This window comes from Microcaecilia unicolor, chromosome 6 (genome assembly GCF_901765095.1).
Source record: "Microcaecilia unicolor chromosome 6, aMicUni1.1, whole genome shotgun sequence".
NCBI lineage: Eukaryota > Metazoa > Chordata > Amphibia > Gymnophiona > Siphonopidae > Microcaecilia > Microcaecilia unicolor.
Window position 1 is genome coordinate 156,531,319 of NC_044036.1, and position 25,602 is coordinate 156,556,920.

A 25,602-nucleotide genomic window follows, 5' to 3' on the forward strand; every position below is an offset into this window, starting at 1 on the left:
TGCAGGTGTATGAGAAACTGGATGTATGTACAGACTTGTATTTAAGTCCTCTGCAATTGGAATAATGAAGGTTTAAGCAGGTGCGTGATCAACGTTTATTGTTTCTCTCTGGCAAGTCAATTAGGTCTGACATGTATGATGGGGCATCTCCAGAAATGATTTTATGGACCAAGGTACATATCTTGAATGCAATACGGTCCTTCAGTGGGAGCCAATGCAGGCTTTCTCTAAGGGGTCTCGCTAAGGAGTGCTCACATTTGTAGCATGCGCTAAAATTATGGGCGTGCTAAACGTTAGAGATGCCCCTAGAAATGCATTGGCATCTCTAACATTTAGCGTGCCCACAATTTTAGCGCACGCTAAAAACGTGAGCGCGCTTTGGTAAAAGACGCCCATAGTTCTCTATACTCTCACTCCCAGAAGCACATGTTCCTACCATGTTTCTGTGTTACTGATCTGAGTTGGGGGCTTAAATTACTGTCCCAGCAACCAAGGAAATTCCCAGGTACCGTGTTGCAGTACTCCAAACCAGCACTGAGATTTGTATCTATTTAAACATTTTTTGGGGGGTTCTGCAACGTCATTCTATGCTTGTGCTGTTCAGTCTCTGGTAGTCAGTATTGTGATAGCCACTAATCACTCTGTTGAAGTTGGTCCTTCTGCATTTCGTCAGTTCAGGAGCATATTTAGCAAAACTGCTATTTTTCTAACTTTAGTATCTGAATGTAACTTGCTTTGAGCTACTGTTGAAAAGGTGTGAGCTAAATCCAAATTTTAACAAAATCAACTGTGTATATTCCATGCTTTATTGTGACATCTCAATTCTGTTTGTATGGCAAGTTCCCTACAGAGATGTCCAGACAGACCCGAGCATACTGTTAGAATAACATGCTTTAAGCGGTCTTTCAATTAGTGTGTTATAATAGCTGTGGAGCTAGAAGGGAAATAACAGAACTTTGGTGGTATTTCAGTTCAATTTTTTGGCATTCGTGAGGGGAAGTTTTCTCCCATTTGCATGACACCAAAGCAAACAGAAAGGGGAAGAGGGTGGGTAATTCCTGCTCATTTTCCCTGTGGTTTGCAAAATGATTGCATGTAATCAACAGGAAACTTTGAGCTTGGAAGTGTTCATGACAGGAGTTGCCCTCAAGCACACACAAATAGCTTATTGGCTTCTTACTCCTAAGCTGTTCAAGATGCTACATGTTGCATTTCTTTTACTCCTCTATTTTAATGAAGCAGTAGCTATAAAAATATGTTCTTTCAATGTCCAATCCTTTGGAGAAGCAAAAATAACCAAGCCTGAGGTTGTTGAAGTTATTGTAAAGGTAGGTACTCTGTTTTGGGAATTTCTTTCAAGTTTGAGGCTGCAGCATGTGGCGGGAGCCCTCCAAGCTGGTGAAGGGTGGTTTGAAATCCGCAAACATCCTCTTTTATAGAATTGTTTAGCTAAGGAAGAAGTCTGTGCTAGTTGTTTTAGTCTCCCCCCCCCCCCCCCCCCCCCCCCACCGAGGTAACAGGGAGGACAATAATGACAGGTCTTTCTGTGTTTAGAATAGGATTTTACCTGTGGGAATCAGGGCTTTCAGTAATGCGCAACCTGTCCAGCAGTGAAACTAGTTGCCTTGCTCAACACTGCACCTACTTAGTTCTACCTCAGACAGCAGAGGCAATCCTGGGGATGAGGAGAGGGTGGGCCGATGACGAACATACCTAGTTTAGTATAATCAGATGGCACCTGCTGTTTCTGGGCATAGCTTTCTATCTCCATGGATAACTATTTTCAGTACAGTAATCAGAGAAAGTATGTGGACTTTTGCTTTGAGTATTAATGCAAACCTCATGGAACTGGCCTCACTGTGGGGAGCTGTGATTATTGCTCTCTGAGTGAGAGTCTGGTATAATTTTCTACCCATGCTGGTGGAAGAAGATCAAAATGATTGTCTTATATCAATTGTGATCTCTTGCTGATGGTCACATGCCATGGCTAGCAGCTGCAGTGTTTCCTTAGCATTGTGGACAGACTGGATGGATCAACTGGCTTTTCCCCCATAGTCTTATATGTTGCTGTGTTTAAGTTTCAAGTTTATTCATGCTTGAGATATCGCCACACTGGAGAACCTTCTAGGCAGTTTACAGTAAAATCAATATAATCCAGTATCCAAGTACTTTTCAGCCCTCTCTTGGAGACACACCTAGCCGCCTGGGTATTCAGGATAACCACAATGAAAATGTATGAAATACATTTTGCATAGAATGACTCTCCAATATATGCAAATTTGTCTCATGTATATTCATAGTGGTAAACCTGACTTATTTTATAAATGGACTTATAGCCTGCCAACTCCCTCAATTGTGTTTCTAAGCAGGATGCAAAAGAGAATTGATACATTTTATCAGGATTTACAAAAGCTGTTCAAAATTGCTTCTTAAAATAATAATAAAAACCCCCCAAATAAGTCTTTACCATTTTATGAAAGGAAAAATAACTTCATATAGAACGGCTCTCAATAGGAAGATCAGTCCACAATGCACAGCAAGATATATAAAAGAGTGAGAGAAAAATGCTTTAAACCTCACATTTCTAACTGAAATCATATGTTAAAGCAATTCATGTTGAAAAGAGTTTAGAAACTTTTTTTCTTATAGAACTGCATATATTTGGAATGTGTACCTCTTATTCTTTGTTTCAAATAAAGTTTGAAAACATATTTATTTCTGAAAGCTTATTGATACTTAATCTAATTTTCTTTTGCTCTACAATCTTATGTAAACTGCGTCGGGCCCTATGTTTAGGGAAAAGTCGGTATAGAAATACCTTGATTAGATTAGACTATCAGATACATGAATTGTTGAATATTTATTTGAAATATTATATCACCCAGCATTAATTACAAATACTGAAATAATGTTCCATTTTTGCATATTTCTGCTCAGTCTCCTCTGTTTATTTGTCACCATATGATTATAGGTGCATGCATAATTCACTTTGTTTTGTGGCTTCTTCTGTTTTATTCCCTGTTTTTTTTTTTTCACTGTAAATGCAGTTGCACTTTATAAACCTGGAGTGACTCATGTCTTTTTTTAAATGCTACTTTGAAAAATAATTGAAATCATCAAAACTGTATGAAACCATTTTAGCATTTAAGCAAACATCATGTGCAGCTTTTGTTCCTCAGGGGTGTTTTACACCCTTTTTCCAGCAGCACAATATCTGACCGTCTTTTTCATGTTGCATTCTTATACTGCTATATAGTGGGTAGCTCTGGTTTGATTACAGCTTCCTTCTGCACCAGAACTGCAGTTTAAATCCCTAATGCATTGGTGATATTTTTCTGCTTATGTTTTTAAATGTTCTTTTTAGTCTGGCAGTTTTCTTATGCTTCTTTGGTTTCTCCTGTTAAACTGGAGCCTTTCATTTTACATTTCCAACTCATCCCTGTTATTGCAGCAACAGGTCTGGCCACTAGGTGTTGCTGTTGCATAGTTTCTGGGATTTGTATTTTCACCAGAGGCTGTGAATCAAACCTTTTAGTCTTCCGCATAGTAGCATACTGCACTGTCACTGAGCCACTATACCTGTCTTCTTTTTTTTTTTTGTGTGTGTGTGCTTAGCTTCTCTGACATTTCTTTATGGTGCCAGCGCAGCAGTAGTAATAAATCAATGTTTCTCAAATTAGAAACTTACTCATGGTTTTCTTCTTATGATTTCCTATACTGATCCAAAATCCAGATTTTATTTTTTTTCTATCTAAAGAGAAGTCCTTTCTTACGTGTTTCTTTCCCTGAGGATTTGTTTCAGATATATTCATTAGTCAGCTGCAGCAGTTCAATCCTGGCACAAGCTTCTGCCAATGATCAGAAATCTGCAAAATTTACAAAACTCAAGTACTGCAGTCGGGATTTATGTATGTCAAGAATCAGAGTCATTTCCTAGGGTATTTCTATTCAATTTCCTCATGACCATGTTTCAAACATGCATATGAAACTTTGGCTTTAAACCAGTCCTGCCATCTTGCCACTTTTTCCTGATACATTCTGGTATTGGTAATATTGATTTCAATAGAAGAAGCAGGACCACAGTCACTATAAGTAATTGATAAAAGCAGCTCTAGCCGTAAGTCTAATGCCAAAAACTGGCTGTTCTGAAGCAAGCACTGCAGAGGAAGACCCCTGCCTGGTTTCAAACTGGATTACGTCAGCCTGATGAAATGGAAAGGACCAGAAGGCTGTGACATGCACACCCTTAAAAATATATTTCTGCTGCTCAGATACAAAAAAAATAACTCCAGAATGATATTCTAGACTGCAGAAAGCAGGGTAAACAAAAGGGGATTAGTGGGGGGCAATGGGAGGAAAGCAGTAGGCAAAGAAAATAAGCAGGTGATTTATTTACCCAGAAAATGACAGGAGGCTAGCATCATCAGACAGAAATTAGAAACAAAACTGTACAACTGTTTTTTCTCATATACTAATTTAACCCAGACTGGTGCAAGAGGATCACTGGGTGATGCCTTTCAGCTAGCCACAGCCAGAGAAAGAATAAGGGGCCAATTTACTAAGCCGCATAAGCATCTATGAGCGCCAACATGCGCCAAAATGGAGTTACCGCCTGGCTACCAGGTGGCCCTTGCAGTAATTTCATTTTTGGTGTGCATCCGATTTGCGCATCCAAAAAATAATTGTTATTTTTGGATGCGCATATTGGGCGCACGCCCAGTGGCATTTGATGCGCACAGGTCATTACTGCCTGGTTACCGTGTGAGACTTTACCGGTAGGTCAACGGTTGGTGGTAAGGTCTCAGACCCAAAATGGATACATGGCAATTTTCATTTTGCTGCACATCCATTTTCAGCCAAAAGTTAAAAAAGGCATTTTTTTTTGCAGGTGCGCTGAAAAATGATTCTGTGCGTGATCAAAACACTTGTCTACACTACCGTAGGCCATTTTTTCACACACCTTAGTAAAAGGACCCCTTAGATCTTTCTGGAGCTACCAGTTCATGGCGTGACACTTAAGACCACTCCTGCTTTTCTAACTATGCTATTTATATTATAATCTATAGTCCGTGGTTTAGGGTGATCATGAAACCAAGTGAGTTAAAAAATTTGGCAAACAAATTCCCTATGTATTGTGGTATTTGCAGTCCATGTTAGGACCTGTGACATCAACGCTGCTGCTACCATAATGCAGGACCAGACTAAAATCTCCCTCCTTGATCTGGGTCACTTGACTTTGCTGCGATTTTGAGCCCAGCACAGAGCAAGAAAATTGCAGCCAACCTTCCTCCACCATGCTTCTTTAAATAAACATGTGGAGAAACTGACACGGTCAATACATTGTAAAAATTGAAGTCCCCTTCAACCCGAGAGTGCTACACCCAGTGCAGAGGTGCTGCTGACACCACCCTGGTTATAGTTCTACAATAAATCTTCATATTTTCTCTGACAGTATATGTTTTTTCTCTACCACAGGTTATTTCCCGCTGTGATATCATGCTCTTGATGGAAATAAAGGACTCTAATAACAAAGCTTTTCTTTTCTTACTCAGCAAACTCAACAGGTAAAACTAACCCTGCACAAGCATCTTTGAGCGCTAGAATGTGTATTTCATGCTTAAATATGACAACTCATTCATATTTCTATGTCGATGGCAAGTGTCCTACGGTATCTATACACAAACCAGAGCATACTGTTAGGAGAGAGAGATTTTAACCAATCTGAAATGGTTGTATTACAATCTAACTGTTTAGTTGTCAAGCTAGAAGGGAAGTACTGGAAAATTGATGGCATAGTTCTTAATTTTTGCCATTCTTTGGAGGAAGTTCTTTCCCATTCACATGACACCGAAGCAAACAAAGGGGAAGAGGGCAGCAATTTCTGTTGATTCTCCTGAGGTTTGAGAAATGATTGTGGGTTGTCAACAGGAAACTTTGCGCTTGGAAGCATTTGTGACAGGAGCTGCCCTGCAAACACACCCACTGGAATTGTAAAGATAGTGTGGAATAGAAATTTTGCAAAATCAATCAATCTTATTCGCTTCTTATTCCTAAACTGTTTGAGATGCTGCATATGACCTGAACAACTGGAAATGAGATTTGGTTGATGGAGGGGGGAGGGGGAGGGGGGGAGGAAAGATCCTCCAGCAGTATTGGAGGTGGAATAAAGAAGCAGATACCAAAGTTTGCTATAATCTCCTACAGAGGGCTTAGGGGGAGGGGGAGAGATGTGAAATCAGCTTTGCCACCTCACAGAAATCAACCTAAACAGGCTGATGTAATCTTTAGGTTTGCCCCACTGCATTCATTGCATTACATTTTTTTTGTGACATTCTTTGGAATCCATTCTGGATTTTCATGCTAGTGTAGTCCATTGCGTATGTCAGTGTAATGTCTGCATGAAAGCCTGAGCAGAATTTGCACTGCAGCATCACTGATTTTAATGATGGGACAAGTCTGCAAAAACTTTAAGCATCCTCTTTGAAGGGAAGCAAGATTTATTTATTGGGATTTATTAACTGCCTTTATAAAGAGATTATCTGAAATTTTAAGAGATGTTTTGTTTAAACTGCAAATCGAACCAGTTTCCTAGTACTGGTGTTTTAACTAATAAAAACAAGCAGAGAAGAGGGAACCCAAGGTACAGGAAATGAAGATACATGCAAGAAAAACTCATTGAGCCTCCAAAGATGGGTAGGCATCTAAAACATATTGAAGGATCCAACTCGAGTCCTGTTTTGGTATACACCTGCATCAGGGGCCATAGGCATGGTGGTCAAGATTGTAATGCTTTCCTTCGCTAATCAGCATTCAATACAAACACAGTTATAATAGTCCTATAGTGTGATACTTCATTCAACCATGAGTATCAGACCATTTGATAACAAAATGTAGGTCTGAGGCTTGTGGTTTGTATAATATGAGCATAGCCATGGGCCTTAAGATTAGGGCCTCAAGGCCTAAAAGAGCAAAAGGTTAACTAGCCTGTGTAACTTAGAAACTTATGAGATGCTGAAGTCACCCTTTGTTCTGGGAAATGGAAAGTACCAAAGGAATGCAGGCATTTCAGAGAAAAGAGAAGTCATAAATACCTCACAAACAAGATGACATGATTTAACAATTTAAGGAGAATAGCGTGAGGGAAATAAATCCTGGGGAAGAGAGAACTGTGTGGACCTCTGTGGAAAGTACCTAATAAAAGTGGAAAATAACTTGCAGAAGTAATTGAACTGCTAGCCTGTATATAAGCAGCTTAAACCTGTGTATTACTTGGAAGAGACAAGAGCGGCTAACACTTTTGTGTAGTAGTTCGTGTCTTCCCTGAGAAAATAATAAATTGTATCTGTATTTGGTAAGTAATAAAAAATTGACTTGATTTTCTCATATGTGGCCTTGGGTCTCTATCATTCCAGATTGTGGGTGGCTGGTGCATAATAATCTTGGGGTGGTAGACAGGGCCCTAAAAACATTGGTGACCCCATCGCTGATAGGAGGACTTAGTGGGACCAACTAAATTTGATTGGATCCAAGTCTTAAGGTTTTGTATACTTGGATAGGGTCGGAGTAGAACCTCTGGGGTCATCCAACTACGATACACAAGAATCCAGGTTTTGTATATTTAGATAGGGTTGGATAGAACCTTGATCTGGGACGCTGGACAAGGTCTCCAACTACGATACAAGTGGAAATAGATGACTTCAGGTTCAAGCCGCAGGAAATCCTGAAGTGGTTGATCGGGATCAAGCTGCGGGAATCCCCAACAACCACAGGTCCCCACTAAGGACGAAGACTGGTGAGTATACTGGTTGAATTGTGTTTGTATCGAACACATAAGTATTGCCATACTGGGAAAGCAAATTCCAACAACAGATGCTCTGCTACTGTACTAGATAATCTAATTACATCTATAGCAGAGATTTTATTGCAAATGAGGGAAAAGTCTCAACTACTACGGCTATTTTCACACATAGGTGTTCATTATATAGCCCGTAGAAAAAGTCATCACTGACTCAAAAACCCTCAATTATTATATTTTTTTCTTTTTTTAATTTCAATATATAAATGTCTATTTCAGACTTAAAAAAAACTGTTAACCGTGTCAAAAAAATCAAAACTAATTCACTTATCTTGCCCAGTATTGCCGAATGTTTTTTTCAATGCTGTGCCAATTTTTTTCTTTAAAGAGGCGCTGGATCCAATTAAACATGGGTAATGCACTGGTTCCTACGGTCCCGTTTCGAATATCTTCATCAGGGAACCTGCTTGCACCTGGAACACTGCGCCGTGATCACTAAATCAAAGCAAGAAAAGTCCAAATAAATATTTAAAATTGCATAATTTGTCTCTTCTAACTGTAATGATATCATCTAGGGCTCTTATAAACTTGTGTTGTAATGGTCCCTCAAGAGCAAGTCATGTCATCTTGCCTTTATCAACAATCTGGATCTTCAGTCTTCTAAAGAAGATCGTATCTTCTGAAAAAATTCTCGGCGTCCTCACCTGACTTCAATAAAGAATTAAAGGAAACTTGGTCCTATCACAAACTGGAACGTCACCTACCACACTGATGACATCGTCCAATCACAAACTGATACGTCACCTGCCTCACTGATGGTTCACAATGACAGCTAGACTAAATCATTTAAAGGGCAGCCCACTGTCCTATAAAATTTGTGTTGAAAAATTGTAAATCCCTGTTGAATAATAGGTTTATAGGAATGCTCCCCATTGTAAAGTCACATTCAAACCCCAAGGTTCCAAAGTTTTTAATCTGTGGATCCATCTTTGTTCTGCTTGTAATAACTGTTTGCTACGATCTCCGCCTCTAATGAGTTCTACCACATGATCTATCACTAAACATTGGAAATGCCCGAAATTGTGTTTAAATTCTCTGCAGTGAGAAACTAACGGAGCCCCTAATTTTAAAGAGTTAATACAGGACTTGTGTTCACTCAGTCTTGTTTTCAAACTTCTGTTGGTCTTACCGATATATAGTTTTTCACACGGGCATTTAAGAAAATATATCACATGATCCGTCTTGCATGTGGTGAGGTGTCTAAGTTTATATATTTTGTTATCCGATGGATTGCGGAAACTATCACCTTCAATCATTATATCGCAAAACGAACAGGATCCACACTTAGTGTGAGTTCCATCCTTGGCTTTTGTTCTGGGAACAATGTCAGCTGGACATAATAATTCCCTTAGATTACGTTCCCTCGAGAAAGCTATCTGTAACTCCGATTTATTGAACAAAGAATGTTGTTGCACAATGTCCCAATTTCTTCGAATTAACTTAGCCACCTCTTCCCCACCCTTCTGATATTTTACAACGAACGTGTGCTTGAAGTTTCTGTCTTCATTCCCTGATTTCACGGTATTGGATAACAATAAAGATCTATTATTGTATTTTGCCCTGGTGAATGATCTCTTCAATACATGCACTGGATAACCTCTTTGATGCAGCGCATGGGCCAATCCTTTGGCCTGTTGTTTGAAAAGACTTTAGAAGACTGAAGATCCAGATTGTTGATAAAGGCAAGATGACATGACTTGCTCTTGAGGGACCATTACAACACAAGTTTATAAGAGCCCTAGATGATATCATTACAGTTAGAAGAGACAAATTATGCAATTTTAAATATTTATTTGGACTTTTCTTGCTTTGATTTAGTGATCACGGCGCAGTGTTCCAGGTGCAAGCAGGTTCCCTGATGAAGATATTCGAAACGGGACCGTAGGAACCAGTGCATTACCCATGTTTAATTGGATCCAGCGCCTCTTTAAAGAAAAAAATTGGCACAGCATTGAAAAAAACATTCGGCAATACTGGGCAAGATAAGTGAATTAGTTTTGATTTTTTTGACACGGTTAACAGTTTTTTTTAAGTCTGAAATAGACATTTATATATTGAAATTAAAAAAAGAAAAAAATATAATAATTGAGGGTTTTTGAGTCAGTGATGATTTTTTCTATGGGCTATATAATGAACACCTACTGTATGTGTGAAAATAGCCGTAGTAGTTGAGACTTTTCCCTCATTTGCAATAAAATCTCTGCTATAGATGTAATTACATACTGGGAAAGACCAAATGGGTCCATCAAGCCCAGCATCCTGTTTCCAACAGTGGGCAATCCAGCAGTGGCGTAGCCAGACTGCCAATTTTGGATGGGCCTGAACCCAAAGTGGGTGGGCACAAAATTTTCTCTCTACCCCCCTCCCCCAGCAAAATTTAGTCACGCTAATCAGATGCATTTGTCACACAGGGTAAAGTGCTGCTTTTCAGTGCATCAGATTTCAGAAAATTTATTTAATAGCCTAACACCCTTTTCAATGAGCTTTCAGAGGCCAAAACCTCCTGCCTCAGGTCAGTATAATGCTGTTACGGTATCCTCGCCTGACCTAAGGAAGGAAGTATTGGTCTCTGAAACTTCATTAACACAGGTACCATATTACTTTATCCTAAATTAAAAATAAAATTATTTTCTTTACCTTTCTTGTATGGCCATTTACTTTTTCTCATTGTGTTGCTCCCAGTCTCTAGATTCTGCTTTCCTTCGTTTTCGCTTAACTCTTCTGCCACGGTTTCCTGGCCATTTCTCATTTTTCTCTCCTTTTTCTTTGCTTTCTTCAATATTTTTCTGCCTCTCTCTCTCTGTCCTGATTTAATTCATTCTTACTATCCATTCTTTAATTTCCTTCATCTACTTATGGCTTTTCATCTTTTTCTCACCCTTGTTCTCCCCATGCCCCTTCCTCTTATTCTCCAGTCTTTCACTACTCTCCTTTTCCATCCAGCAGCTCTCTTCTTTCTCTCCCTATCCTTCCAGTCTCCTCTCTCTCTCCCCATCCTTCCAGTAGTCTCCCCTCTTTCTTTCTGCATCCTTCCATCCAGTGTCACCTCTTTCTCCCTACCCTTCCATCCAGCGTCTTCCCTCTTTCTCTCCCCATCCTTCCATCCATCTATCCTCACTCCTGATCCTTCCATCTAATGTCTCTCTCCCTCTTTCTAACCAGTGTCTCTGTATCACTCTACCCTTTTCTGTTCAGTGTCCCTTCTCTCTCCACATCCTTCCAGTCTCTCACCTTTCTCTGCATCCTTCCAGTCTCTCCCCTTTCTCTCCCCATCCTTCCATCCAGAGTCTCTCTCCCCATCCATCCGTTTTCCCTCTTTCTCTCCCCATCCTTCCATCTGTTTTCTATCTTTTCTCCCCATCCTTCCATGTTTTCCCTCTTTCTCCCCATCCTTCCATGTTTTCCCTCATTCTCTGCCATCCTTCCATCTGTTTTCCCTCTTTTCTCCCCATCCTTCCAAGTTTTCCCTCTTTCTCCCCATCCTTCCATGTTTTCCCCCATTCTCTGCCATCCTTCCATCTGTTTTCCCTCTTTTCTCCCCATCCTTCCAAGTTTTCCCTCTTTCTCTCCATCCTTCCATGTTTTCCCTCATTCTCCCCATCCTTCCATGTTTCCCTCTTTCTCCCCATCCTTCCATGTTTTCCCTCATTCTCTGCCATCCTTCCATCTGTTTTCCCTCTTTTCTCCCCATCCTTCCATGTTTTCCCTCTTTCTCCCCATCCTTCCATCTGTTTTCCCTCTTTTTCTCCCCATCCTTCCATGTTTTCCCTCTTTTCTTCGACGAGGCCCGCCTTGCATGCCAGCGCCAGCCCCCATTGCCGGCCACTGCTGCTTTTCCTGTTGAGCAGCAGGGCTGGTGCTACAAAAAAGAAGAAGCGCTAACGGCACTAAGGACGAGAAATGTTTAAAAAAAAAAAAAGCGCGGCACCGGCAGGCACTGTCTCGGCAGCCTTAAGGCATTGGCTGCTGAGGCATTGGCTGCTGGCTCGCAGGCTCCTCCCGCAGACGGGAGGAGCCTGCGAGCCAGCAGCCAATGCCTCAAGGCTGCCGAGACAGTGCCTGCCGGACGGTGCCGCGGGTTTTTTTTTTAAACATTTCTCGTCCTTAGCGCCGTTAGCGCTTCTTCTTTTTTGTAGCGCCGGCCCTGCTGCTCAACAGGAAAAGCAGCAGTGGCCGGCAATGGGTGCTGGCGCTGGCGCTGGCGCTGGGCGGGCCTGGGCTGAAATTGGGTGGGCCTAGCTAAGCCCCTGCAATCCAGGTCACAAATACCTAGCAAGATCTCATAAAAGTACAAAACATTCTATACTGCTTATCCCAGAAATAGTGGATTTTTCCCAAGTCCATTTAATAATGCTCTATGGACTTTTCTTTAGGAAGCCATTCAAACCTTTTTAAAATTCTGCTAAGCTAACCGCCTTTACCACATTCTCTGGCAACGAATTCCAGAGTTTAAACACAGGTTGAGTGAAGAAATCTTTTCTCCGATTTGTTTTAAATTTGCTACATTGTAGCTTCATCGCATGCCCCCTAGTCCTAGTATTTTTGGAAAGCGTAAACAGATGCTTCACATCTACCCGTTCCACTCCACTCATTATTTTATAGACCTCTATCATATCTCCCCTCAGCCGCCTTTTCTCCAAGATGAAGAGCCCTAGCCGCTTTAGCCTTTCCTCACTGATTACTGGAGGATAAAGCATTAAGATCCTGACCACCATACCTACGATCCCTAATTCAGATGTATGCTGAAACACAGCCCATGTCGGGTCCTTCAATTGGTTTTAACTAATATACAAATACAATCTCTTCATAGTATAAAGAAAATAGTGTAACATACAGTACATACAGTATAGATACACACATAATGGAACACCATACTTATTTATTTAATTTATATCCCACATTATCCCAACAGATCAGTTTCAATGCGGCTAACAACTTATTGTGATTAACGGTACAAAAGGTGATGCGGGATAGTGTACATTAGTCAGTAATAACAAAATAAATGAGGATTGAGTAATTACAATATGTAATATGGAAATGAATGCTAGATGCAAAAAGGTAACTATTTATAGTCATCCATGTATAATAACAATTAGAATGGAACTGAGAAACTGAAATAATTGTACAATTAGTAGTTTAAATTAATTATGATCATCCATGAGAAATTGCTTAAACAAAGAGGTGTTAAGGTATTTCTGGGTATGCAAACATTTTATTAATATGCTTAGATATTTAAATAATGTATTAACTAAATCAATCATGGAACCATCAGAAAATGTACAGCCTATATTGTCTATACAGCCATAAGTCATAGATGTAGAGACTCCTGGAATGTTTTACTCAGAGAGCTAATAGAATTGTTCTGCATTTTTGGGATAGTCTCTTTTGGTTTTAGATATTTAAATAGATGTTTCATTCCATATAGACTCTATTCAGCTCAAATTTAGCCTTGCAAAACTCCTGTGAGCTAAAAATAAACACACACACACACAATCCAATGCTCAGACATCCTAGTCAAATTATATTTTTTCAGCCATGCAGGAGGAGCAAATGAATACAACGCCATAATCAGCCAGCGGCTTGGACGAAACACTTATAAAGAACAATATGCTTTCATTTACAGGTAAAGAAAAGGCACTTTTTGCATGCATTTGAAGCAGTTTTGTGCTGGCTGTACTGTTTCCACTTGAATATGTAGCTTTTGAAAACTGATCACAGATGTATTGAGTTAGTGTTTTGCCAGTAAAAATAAGCCCATCTACATCTTGTTTGACTTTTTATTTCTGCCCATTTTAGAAATTATAATCATATTCATAATGATACTGCAAACAAATCCAAGTCTCCTCAATGTTTGTTTTTGATTGAACTAAAATTTAATCTTCTCTCATTCCACGCTGCCTTACATGCAAGGGCTCAAGTTATTTTGTCTGGCGCCCCGTCTGACCATACTTTAAAATGAAGGAGTTAAAATTACAGTGTCCTCAGAAGACCAGAGTAAATCCTCCAGTGCTCAGAGAAAGGCAATTCATATTTACAGTAGGAATCCCTGTCCCAAAGAGCTATAATTTAAGTGGGTGGTCCAGGCACAGGTGGATACCAAGGCTTTGCTCAGAGTCATACAAGGGGTCTTTTACTAAAGCTTAGATCAAGTTATCTGCAGCAGGGCTCTTTTTATTCCTATGGGCCCTGCTGCAGATAACTCAAGCTAAGCTTTAGTAAAAGACCCCCATAACATTTTACTGACATAGGGGCATAGGAGCCGACTCTGTGGGTGCTGGGGGTGCTTGAGCACCCCCAATATTGAAAAAAATTCCTTATATGTTTCCAGGGAGGGGTTATTTTCATTGGGCCTAGCACCCCCAATAATTTTGAAAAGTTGGCTCCTATGCATAGGGGCCAATGTAATAATGTGGTCTAGGCTATACAGACAGTTTAGCTTTTTTGCACATAATTTTCTATGCTGCCATGTCTACCCTATGTTAAAATTAGTTTTGCGCATGAGCTAACTGTACACAAAGATTTGGGAACACATTGACACACAGCACATTTACATCCCATGGTAACAAACTCCCAATATTCAGCCAGTGAAACCCAGATATTCAATTCTGGGCTCTTTCTTGTGATCAGCATTGAATATCCATTTTTTTTTTTGCCACTAAACACTTAGGGCCCTGTTTATTAAACCACACTATAGGCGTACTAGCGATTTTAATGTGTGCTAAAAATGAGCGTGTGCTAATGCTAGAGATGTCTATAGGAATATATGGGTGCCTCTAGCATTTAGCGTGCGCTAATTTTAGTGCACAGTAAAAACACTAGTGCACCTTAGTAAACAGGGCCCTTAACCAGTTAAGCCAATATTCACTGGCTGACCGGTTAAGTTATAGTGGTTAAAGATAGGATTGCTATTTATGGGTTCTGATTTAACTGCTAATCTTATCCAGTCTGGCGCTGAATAACCGCACCTAACCAGCTAAGTTGTGTGACGTGGCCGGTTTAGTGGTAGGCACTAACTGTGAATATTCAGCAGGAGATAACCAGTTATCTCCTGCTGAATATTCCCGGTGATCCGCAAAAACGCTATTCAACAGGTTACAGGCCATTTGTGACAGTTAAATACCGCTCAGTATTGGGGTGGGGGGGAGAGAGATATTAGCTATTCAATTCTGAGGCAGAAAAGTGCACAGAATCCCTGAAGGCTGACCGTAAGGTTTTCTAACATCAGGGTTTTAACACAGGTTTGAGGAGGAGTAAAAGGTTAGCTCATTCTTCTGCAGTCAACGTTAGCGAGGATTTCTTGTCTATTTCTTCTCTTTACTGTGAGCCTACAGGACCTGCAACCTTTTTCAGGCTTCCTCAAAAAGTAAAAAAAAACACACACACAAAAAAAAAACCCCCCAGAAAAAGATAGGGATGAATAGCTGAGGAGGAAGAGTGCTGGAACAAGGAATACAGCACTGGACTGTTGGCAAATACGATATTCTTGGTATTGCAAAACTTGTATCAGCACTTGAGGTTTCATGTGCATATGCTGGAATGCTATTCTGTACATTAGTATTAGTATTGCAAAAACGGTATGCACAGAATAGCATTTTAGCACATACCGTATTACCTCGATTCTAAGACACATTATTTTGCCTGTTTTAACATCCATGGAAAGTAGGTGCGGCTTACATTCGATGGTGTCTTAGAATTGAGGTCCAAAATTTGAAATGACACGGACGAATTCCCTTTTTTCTCCACATAGCCACCAGTAATTGAAAATAAATGTATTTGTGGTTTCCTTCTGCATGTTTCTTCACGTTATTTATTTACCATATTTTTCACGTCTGCAAAATGAGGGCGAGTCTTAGAATTGAGCGTTTTCCCCCCTTGTATGCAAAGGGAGGGTGCGTCTTGGAATCGAGGAAATACGGTACATGGATGTATGTAACTGTGCATACAACGCCACATGGTGATTCAATTTGTCATGTGCAAATTACAGCTGCTGCTAGTGCAGACCTGTGTGTGCATGCATCTGTCGTGTTCAGCCTTCTCCCTCCTTCCTGATGTACCTTTACCTCTCCCCGAATGTTTTTAGCTGACATCTGTCACTTCCTACCCCTCTTCTTGTTCCCCTTTTGTTTTATCCTAATTTTTGTTTTAAAGTTGCAAGCTACCTAGGCACCTTTGATGGATATGTTGCATGCAGTATATCAAGCGATGTAAATAAATAAATAATAAATAAATAAATGTTAGCACACCGTTTTTATGCCAGCTTAACTTGTGTACTATTTGGTTAACCCTGAGCAGAGGTTTAGCACAAAACTCACATGCCTAGCTTTCTGCATCAGCTCCAGAGTATGTACTCAGGTCTTAGGGTCCTCCTAGTTTATGACTTTAACTTCTGTGCCAAACCCTTTTCCACACTGATCTCTTCTAACCAGCTCAGTATATCAAAACTGGAATATGGTGGTTGCTGTATAATAACTACAATTAATGAACAAAATAATGAATACAAATTATCTCCTAGTCCCACATGCTACAGACGATTTACTGTGCATTGTTCTGCAGAAAGAAGATGGTGGCAGTGAAACAAACCTACCAGTATCTGGATCTTCAACCTGGCGATGAAGATGCATTTTCTAGGGAACCATATGTCGTTTGGTTCAAATGTCCAAAAACTGGTGAGGAGGAATTAATCACCTATCTGCCTTTATCTCACAGAGCTGAACAGGCCTGTATGCAGATCACAGGCAATAGAATGACTCTGAATGAGTCTCAATACATGTTTTCCCTATATTTATATTCCTTTATGAAGTCTACACTGGTCTTAGGATAAGAAGGGAAACAGAACAGTCACAGAACAAAATGGCTACCCAACCAATGGTTGCTTTCAGTTCCTGCCCCCCCCTTTTTTTTTTCTAAGTCCTTCAGGTGCACTTATTTGCAGTTGCTGGAGTGGTGTTTCCCATGCCAGGCCAGGCCAGGCTCCATAAACCACTACTAAATGGATTTGGGAAAAATCCACAATTCCAGGAATAACATGTATAGAATGTTTGTACGTTTGGGAAGCTCACCAGGTGCCCTTGGCCTGGATTGGCCGCTGTCGTGGACAGGATGCTGGGCTTGATGAACCCTTGGTCTTTTCCCAGTGCAGCATTACTTATGTAGTGATATCACCCAGGAGTGAGGATTTACCTGTCTTGCTTATCTTCAGATACTACCCAATTGCTGTTGTCCTGCTGGTTCTTGTTTTCATAATTACACTGGTCTGTCTGAGGCCAAAACTATTTTTGACATTCTGCCATGCATTTGTGCCTTTACAATTTTTTTATATGTACCCCCCCTCCCCAACTGTAACCTATATGTTTTATAAGTCAGCATGTTCAGTCATTGTTTAGGCTAGTAATTTCCATCCTAACAATAGGTCTAATGTTAACTATTTTTGCACTGTCTTTATCTCTTAAGCTGTGAAAGAATTTGTGATAATCCCCTTGCACACCACACCTGAGGCATCTGTCCGTGAGATCGATGAACTCTATGACGTGTATTTAGATGTGAAACAGAAATGGAAAACAAGCGTGAGCTCTGCTTCCTCTTTTCATTATATAAGGCTGCACAGAGAAAGGAAAGGAAAGTGTCCTGTATAAGAACTAAAAAGTCTCACCTAGAGTGATCAGGCGGATCCATTCCTGTGTTCCCCTTGCATCTATGGATCTGTCCATGAATGTGATGGGATAAAATGAGGACCGGATTTGCCTGTATCTTTTGACATCGTAGAATCCATGGGTAAGATACAAGCCAGTCCAGTTTTCAAAATATCCACACTGAATATGCATGAGATGTATTTGTACGAAATGGAGGCAGTGTATGCAAAAATATCTCATGCACATTCATTGCGGATAGCCTACTACTACTACTACTATAAATCATTTCTATAGCGCTACCAGTCGTACGCAGCGCTTCACAATTGAACATGAAGAAAAGACAGTCCCTGCTCAAAGGAGCTTACAATCTTAATCAGGACAGACAGACAAGACCAATAAGGATAAGGGTAAGACAGACAGAAGGACACATAGGGAAAGGGACTATTGAAGAGAGGAAGACAAGATAAAAGCTACGAGCAAGTGACAAGTTAGGAGTCAAAAGCAGCATCAAACAGGTAGGCCTTTAGCCCGGATTTGAAGGCGGCCAGGGATGGAGCTAGACGTAATGGCTCAGGAAGCCTATTCCGGGCATAAGGTGCGGCGAGACAAAAGGAACGGAGTCTGGAGTTAGCGATGGAGGAGAAGGATGCAATTAGGAGAGATTTGCCTAGTGAATGGAGTTCCTGGGAAGGAGTGTTCGGAGAGATGAGGGTGGCGAGGTAGTGAGGGGCTGCAGAGTGAATACACTTATAAGTCAATAAGGGGAGCTTGAATTTTATACGGAAATGGATAGGGAGCCAGTGAAGTGACTTCAGGAGAGGGCTGATATGGGCATAACGATTTTGGCAAAATATTAGTCGTGCAGCAGAATTTTGAACACCTGACTGGCTTGTGGCCCTCAAACCAGAGTTGCTACTACTGTTATAGAGCTCTTTGGTAAAGTCCCTCCAGGTCTGGCTTTTTGACCTCCATTTTGGTAAACAGTATTATAAGAATTAGAGAGAATTAGGATGAAAGTTAAACATGAATTGGATACAGTGCATGCAAATGTATCTCGTATAGAAGACATATGAGAAGAGACTTGATTTCAATGTAGCTTACAAGGTTAAAATGAAAGTATTAACATATTGTTGGTCATGTTTACATTGCTAGTTCGGGAAAGATATGGTGCTTTTCTAATCCTGAAAATCTGACTGGCTAGGTGTGCCCTGAGGACTGAGTTGAAAACTACTGGTATAGAGCATTTCCTCTTAAAGCAAAACTTAAATGACTTTCACACTTTAAAAAGGTAAAGGGGTAGCCTGCAAGAAGCAGAAGTTAAAACCCTAAAAACTAAAGGGGAGAAAGCAACCTGCACGGAGTTGCAGATACAATCCTAGCCACCTTTCTGGACAGAGTGGATGGGCCATGCTGACCTTTATGTGCCATCATTTGTCATGTTACTGTGTCATAAGGACTAGTCTAGTCCAGTCCTGGCTTTACCTTTGTCCATACATAGATTTTCTTAAGAAAAGCAAGACTACAAATCTGTGCATACACTAGGGCAGGGATACTCAGGACACAAAGAGCCAGACAGGTTTTTAGGATACCCCAAATGAATATGCATGAGATAAGATCTGCATACAATAGAGGCAATGCATACAGATTTATCTCATTGTGGATCTCTTAAAAACCAGATTGACATGGTGTGTCCTGAGAACTTAGGTTGAGAACCTGCACTAGAGTAAACTTAGGTCTGGGCTAGTCTGTTCCTTATGACATGGAGACAGGTGGCAGAAACTAATAAATATCCATTACTGTGCATTTCATGAAAGTTGGACCTCGGGTGTAACTATTTGTGGCCCAGTTTTGAAAGTAATTAATTCTTAGATTGGAACACTTTGGTGTCACTTCAGCCTCTGCTATCTTGCATCAACTCTAAAGCAGTGGTTCTCAACTTACACCTTGAGACAAACCCAGCTAGTCAGGTTTTTAATATACCCATATGAATATGCATGAGATAAGACATCATATAATGGAGGTTGTGCATGCAAATGTATCTTATGCATATTCATGGAGGATAACCTGAAAACATGGCTGTCTGGGTGTGTCCCAAGGACTGGGTAGTGAACATCTGCTGTAAAGCAAGGTCTCTTATGGTCCACATCAGCGGTTCTCAAACCTGTCCTGGGAGACCACCAGCCAGTCAGGTTTTCAGGGTATCTACAATGACTATTCATGAGAGATTTCCATATAATGGAGGTGACAGGTATGCAAATCTGTCTCATAAATATTCATTATGCTACCCGAAGTAATCACTATTTTCTCTCTATATAATAATATTTTGCTTTATTGAACATATATTGTTTAAAATAATACTTTTTACATTATTCACATTTCTGAAATTCTATGTTCCAAACCTTACCTCATTTATTCAACACTCACTCACTCTCCTTGCTAATTAACCACGTTGTACTTTGTTCTCGCTTCTATATGCTTACAACAATAACTCTGCTTACAACATCATCATATATATTTTGATGAGATTATAACGTTCAATAACAACTTTTTTTGCAATTTTGTTATTTTCCCTTTAGATATTAAGGGCTTTGAATACCTTCAACTACTTAGGTTCTGTTGTTCCTCTTGTCAGTTGTAACTACAACCGACTATGATTATGTTGATATGAACATTCAATTCGAGTCACAACTTTTCCAACGTGATATTAGTTTCTTCTTCCATAGGAATGCATTAACTCTTATATCTTATCTGTTTTTTCTTATATCTCCTAGTTGTACTCCTCGAGTCACCTCTCTTTCACATTACTTCTCTCCTCTCACTTGAGGTATATATCCAAGCTCCTGCCACACCCTACACATATGTGTTTCGCCGTTGTGCGTCTGCAGGGGTAGTGACTATAACAACAACATTCCTATCAACATCCTTCAATGCTTTTAAAAGCATTTACAACTGACAAGAGAAACAACAGAACCTAAGTAGTTGAAGGTATTCAAAGCCCTTAATATCTAAAGGGAAAAGAACAAAATTGCAAAAAAGTTGTTATTGAACTGTTATGTTATAATCTCATCAAATTATATATGATGATGTTGTAAGCAGAATTATTGTTGTAAGCATATTGAAGCGAGACAACAAAGTACAACGTGGTTAATTAGCAAGGAGAGTGAGTGAGTGTTGAATGAATGAGGTAAGGTTTGGAACACAGAATTTCAGAAATGTGAATAATGTAAAAAGTATTATTTTAAACAATATATGTTCAATAAAGCAAAATATTATTATATATATAGAAAATAATGATTACTTTGGGTAGCACACAAATATTTGTAATCAGATTGAAATTAGGGGACTACATATTCATTAGGGATATCCTAAAAACTCGACTGGCTGTTGGTCCCCCAGGAGAGGTTTGAGAAGTGGTCTTCACTCCCAGTCCTTGAAGGCCACCGATGGGTCAGGTTTTCAGGATGTCCCTAGTGAATATTCGTTAGGGGCATCCTGAAAATCTGATCCGTTGACAGCCCTCGAGGACTGGGAGTGAAGATCAAGAGTCTATCATACTAACTTGGTTTTCATCCAGGTATTCCTGGTGCCTTTCCCAAAAAGACACTCACAAATCCATGTATAAAAATGAATGAGGTCAGAATTAGCATTAACAGAATCCTTCTTTGCACTAATGAAGAAAATATAAATAAAATAAAAATAAATTCCAGTAGGGACTCTTGCAAACCCAGTGCAACAGTAACTTTTCCACAGGCAAGGAATATGATTTACATGCAAAAAACTTGTCTTTTAATTGGTAGAAAAACACCTCTTGGATTCCAAGAATATTATTGCAGTTGTGTGTGTTTAGGAGTAAAATAATGTTTTTCTCATTTAATAACAGGCTGCAGTGTGCTCCGTTATGACAATAATGATCTTTCACTCATGCCTCTGTGCCCTGGGGAAACAATAATATTATGATCCAAAATTAAGGGTTATTTGTTCTAGTTATGAACCAGTTTTCAAATCAGAGCACTTTTTTTTTTTTTTTTTACTGTGGAAAGACTTGCATCGGCACGACAAAGCCAGAGCGCTGCAAGCAAGCATGGAAAATCCAAATCCATGTTTGTGAAATTCCACCATAATTAACCTTCTGATTTTTGAGCTGTAATTACTATGTAGATAGAGGAACAGAAATTACCAGAATAAGATTACTACGGAGACTGGCTGAGTAATTCATATTATAATCAACTTGTTGAACTGGTATCTTCCAGAACATCATCTTTATTGGTGACTTCAATGCAGACTGCGGCTATGTTCCCAAAAAGCAGTGGAAGAACATCAGACTGAGAGCACAGCAAGATTTTGTTTGGTTAATTGGTGACAACAATGACACAACAGTTAGGACCACCACCAACTGTGCTTATGACAGGTAATGTGGATGTGTTAAAGTACCGTGTTGCTGCATATTTACATTTTTGTGTTATTGGTTGGATTATGATTAGACGTCTACTGGGAAGCAACATCTGGAAGGCTAGTAGTAGATTCACAACTATTAGTGAGCATGAAACCAGTGCTCAGGAGGGTGAGAAATCATTTTCTTATGTATCACATGAAGATCGGGGATGTTTAGTAAAGAACGCCTGAGTGGAGGAAATTAATTCAGCAGATCTGATTGTTTTAGTTGCTCTCAGTTTCTAGGGAAGACCTTTGAATATATTGGTCTGCATGTACTAGACGCCTGTTCTGTTTTTGCTTAAATGCTTAATACAATTGGCCTCTAGTCTATCAATACTAGCTCGTTAATACATTTGTGTGCTATTATATTTGTCAGTATATTATATTGTTCAGTTCTTGCATCCAGGCCTTGTAATCAGTGTGCTTGAGTATATTTTGCAAGTATAAGTTCTTCCAGTACCAACTAGTTTGACTTTGAAGCCTATTATAAAGACCATAATTATTATTAAATATATATATGGCTGACTTAGTGGTTCAGTGGCAGTGCTGTCATAAGGAGAATTCCTGGTTTGATTCCTAAATCAGAATGGCTACACTCGGGGTCAATTAAAGGCTGCAGAGCCAATGTTCACAGCCCCTGCAAGGTGAAATTTATGGCTTTTTATCATTATAGGCAACATCTGGTAGCCAGAATTAGGACAATTAAAAGGGGTTTAAAAGGAGCCCTGCTGCATATGATTTCCTGTCTCAGAACCATTTCTGCAATGCCCAGACTAGGGGAAAATTCCTGGGTAGTTAACAAATGAAGCTTCATGGCATCACAATCCCAGGACTAGTCCCAATTTATCCTAAAGTAAAAGGAGGAATTATCAGACCAAAAAGATAAAATAACATAGGAGGCAGTATACAAAGCACAAGCAAAATGCTTTATTAGAAGCAGAAACAAAAAGCCTTAAAAAAAACAAAAAGCCTAGTTCTTTATCACATGTGAAAGCCAAAAGTGTGTATTTTGAACCTGGACCAGAGGAGCAAACTACTACTGCTAACTTATCATTTCTTTAGCGCTACTAGATGTACGCAGCGCTGTACACAAAACACCTATGAGACAGTCTGTGCTCGACAAAGCTTACAATCTTTTCACAATAAACAGGACAAATAGGGATTAAGGAGTTTTATTTATTGTGGGAATGATTAAAATAAACATGGATACTGAACAGGTGACTAAAAGGTTAAGAGATAAAAGCAGACTTGAACAAGTTGAGCTTTTTCCAAGATTTGAATATGTCTGGAGATGGAGCTTGATGTACCAACTCAGGAAGTCTATTCCAGGCATACAGTTCAACAAGATAAAAGGAACGGAGACTTAGTAATGAATGGAAGAGTTCCCAGGTAGGTGTATAGGGAGAGGAGAGATACTGAGGAGTTATATATGAAAACGAATAGGAAGTCAATGAAGTGTCTTGAAGAGAGGAGCAAAAAAATGAAGATTCAGTGTATCACACACAGTATCTGCTGGACAGTGTACATTCAAAAATTAGAATAGGCTGATAAATCCAAAATGAAAGAAAGCAACTGGTAATATTTACAAAAATGCTTGACTTGTTATCGAGAAACTGTAATAAATTATGAGTTTGGATTTGACTTGCAATGAAAGATGGACTCTAATAATCTGACTCCTTGCAGGATTGTGGTCCACGGTGAAAAGCTTCTGAATTCTATTGTTCCAGATTCAACAGCTATATTCAACTTCAAAGAAGCCTTTGGCTTGAGTGAGGTACAGGTAGGTTCTTCTTTATGAATTCTCCCCTGGTCATAAGCTAGAAATGGATCACTTGAGGAGGTCTGATGCTTCTGTATAAATAAGTAGACCTGCCCCACAGAAAATGCACTGTTGATTTTCTTGTCTAATATAGTGACTGACTAGGTGGAAATGATGAGTCACTTCGGACTTTATCCTCCTAAACCTATAACATGGACTGTACTCTTGCTTTTTTCATGGTGGAAGGGGGATACATAAGAATGTAAGAGTAGCCATGCTGGGTCAGACCAATGGTCCATCTAGCCCAATATCCTGTTTTCCAAACAGTGGCCAAATCAGGTCATAATCAATTAATAGATACAATGAGACAACACCAAGACCAGCAGAGTTTGACTCTTTCTTGTTCTCCCAAGCCTGCTAACCTGCTGGTTGCTTATTCTGCTAAGTCTGCTCTTCAGTGCTTTCTGCCATTTAGATTGTGAGCTCTTTGAGCAGGGACTGTCTTTTCGTGTATGGTGTACAGTGCTGCGTATGCCTTGTAGCGCTATAGAAGTGATAAGTAGTAGTAGATAGCGAAAGGTTAGCAGTGCTGATTCAGCTGAATAGGCTGGCCATTGCTATCAGCATCCATTACTGCTCAAGAAAATCCAACACACTACCTGGCGGAAACACAGGGGCTCCACGGTTAACATACGAAAACAAGCCACTGCACGTCTGCATTAAGGGATTTTGTGGTAATTTGCCTGTTTCCACACCTTAAACTGCATGCTACTGCATTTTGCAGATTTTTTTTCCCTCCTCTGGGTGTGGCATGGGTGGAGACTGGGCACAGAAGCATTAGCTATACTTAATGCGCTCTAACTGGCTAACGCACAGTTAATATGGGACCATTTACCACCTCTTAAATTGGAGGTTCTGCATTAACTCTGAGCAGGTACCATTCACTAAATGGAATATGAACACAAGACCTGCAATAAAAATTGCAGGAACGCCCCCAAAAGGTGCTGTGTAAAATTTGCAGCTATCATTCTATAAAATCTTGCATTAAGCTGCAGGAAGTGCAAATTTTAGCACATTTTAATAAAAAGGCTCCTCAGTTTGTAGTACTTATGACAGAGTCTAATCATGTAAAAACATTGCTTGATGAATAGAAACCACTTGGTCAACTAGTATCATTTTTTTTATCAGATCTAGAAAAACAGCAGGTTTTCTTTGTTAAGTGAATACTAAATGGTTTTATTAGCAGTGGTGTTCCTAGCCTGTTCGCCACCTGGGGCGGGTCATACGCCCACCCAGCGCATCCCCCCCGAAGTGTATCACCCCCCTACCCACAGCGCATCACCAGACCTTTCCTCCCAGCAAGGGCATGTGTGTGAAGAAAGGTCAGTAATTATATTATCTGCTTAGAATCTTTCCCCACTTCATACATTACTAATAAACAGTAACGTACCAAGGGCGGTCCGCCCTGGGTGCAGGCAGCAAGGGGATGCACTGAGCAGGAGCACAGCTGTCGGGAGCCATGCTTCTACTCCGCACACCCAGGGCTCTAAACCCTCACTTTGCAAATAATGCATACTATGTCTGAATTTAGCATGCAGATCACCATTTGTGGAGTTTCTTGCACCTTTGTACATAGACCTGTTTGATGTTGGATGGAAATGTAATGCTGTATAATCTGTTCACTTCTCAGGCTCTAGCAGTCAGTGATCACTTCCCAGTAGAGGTGAAGCTAAAGACCACCAGAGGCTTCCTAGACTGGCTAAAGAGTATTGTACCAAAGAAAGACAGCACCCTAGGTCATCATGGGGGCAGCATTCATCTACTCTTCTCTGCTACAGCAAAAATAAAGACGTGAAAGGGTTTGAGTTCCAGGGAGTATCTTTTCTATCCATTTTGCAATAAAACTGTGAGCAGAATTCAGCATT

The 25,602-nt window shown here is 40.0% G+C and overlaps 1 protein-coding gene across 1 annotated transcript; it reads left to right on the top strand.

Moving 5' to 3' along the window:
* Window positions 1-1,111: 1,111 nt before the first annotated feature.
* DNASE1L3 (deoxyribonuclease 1 like 3) lies at window positions 1,112-25,602 on the top strand. The gene is made up of 8 exons (XM_030206582.1): window positions 1,112-1,328; window positions 5,476-5,564; window positions 13,389-13,478; window positions 16,409-16,521; window positions 17,306-17,418; window positions 21,735-21,892; window positions 23,602-23,698; window positions 25,368-25,602. Exons 1-8 carry the CDS (start codon window positions 1,131-1,133, stop codon window positions 25,530-25,532), a joined length of 1,023 nt encoding a protein of 340 aa, XP_030062442.1. The 5' UTR covers window positions 1,112-1,130; the 3' UTR covers window positions 25,533-25,602.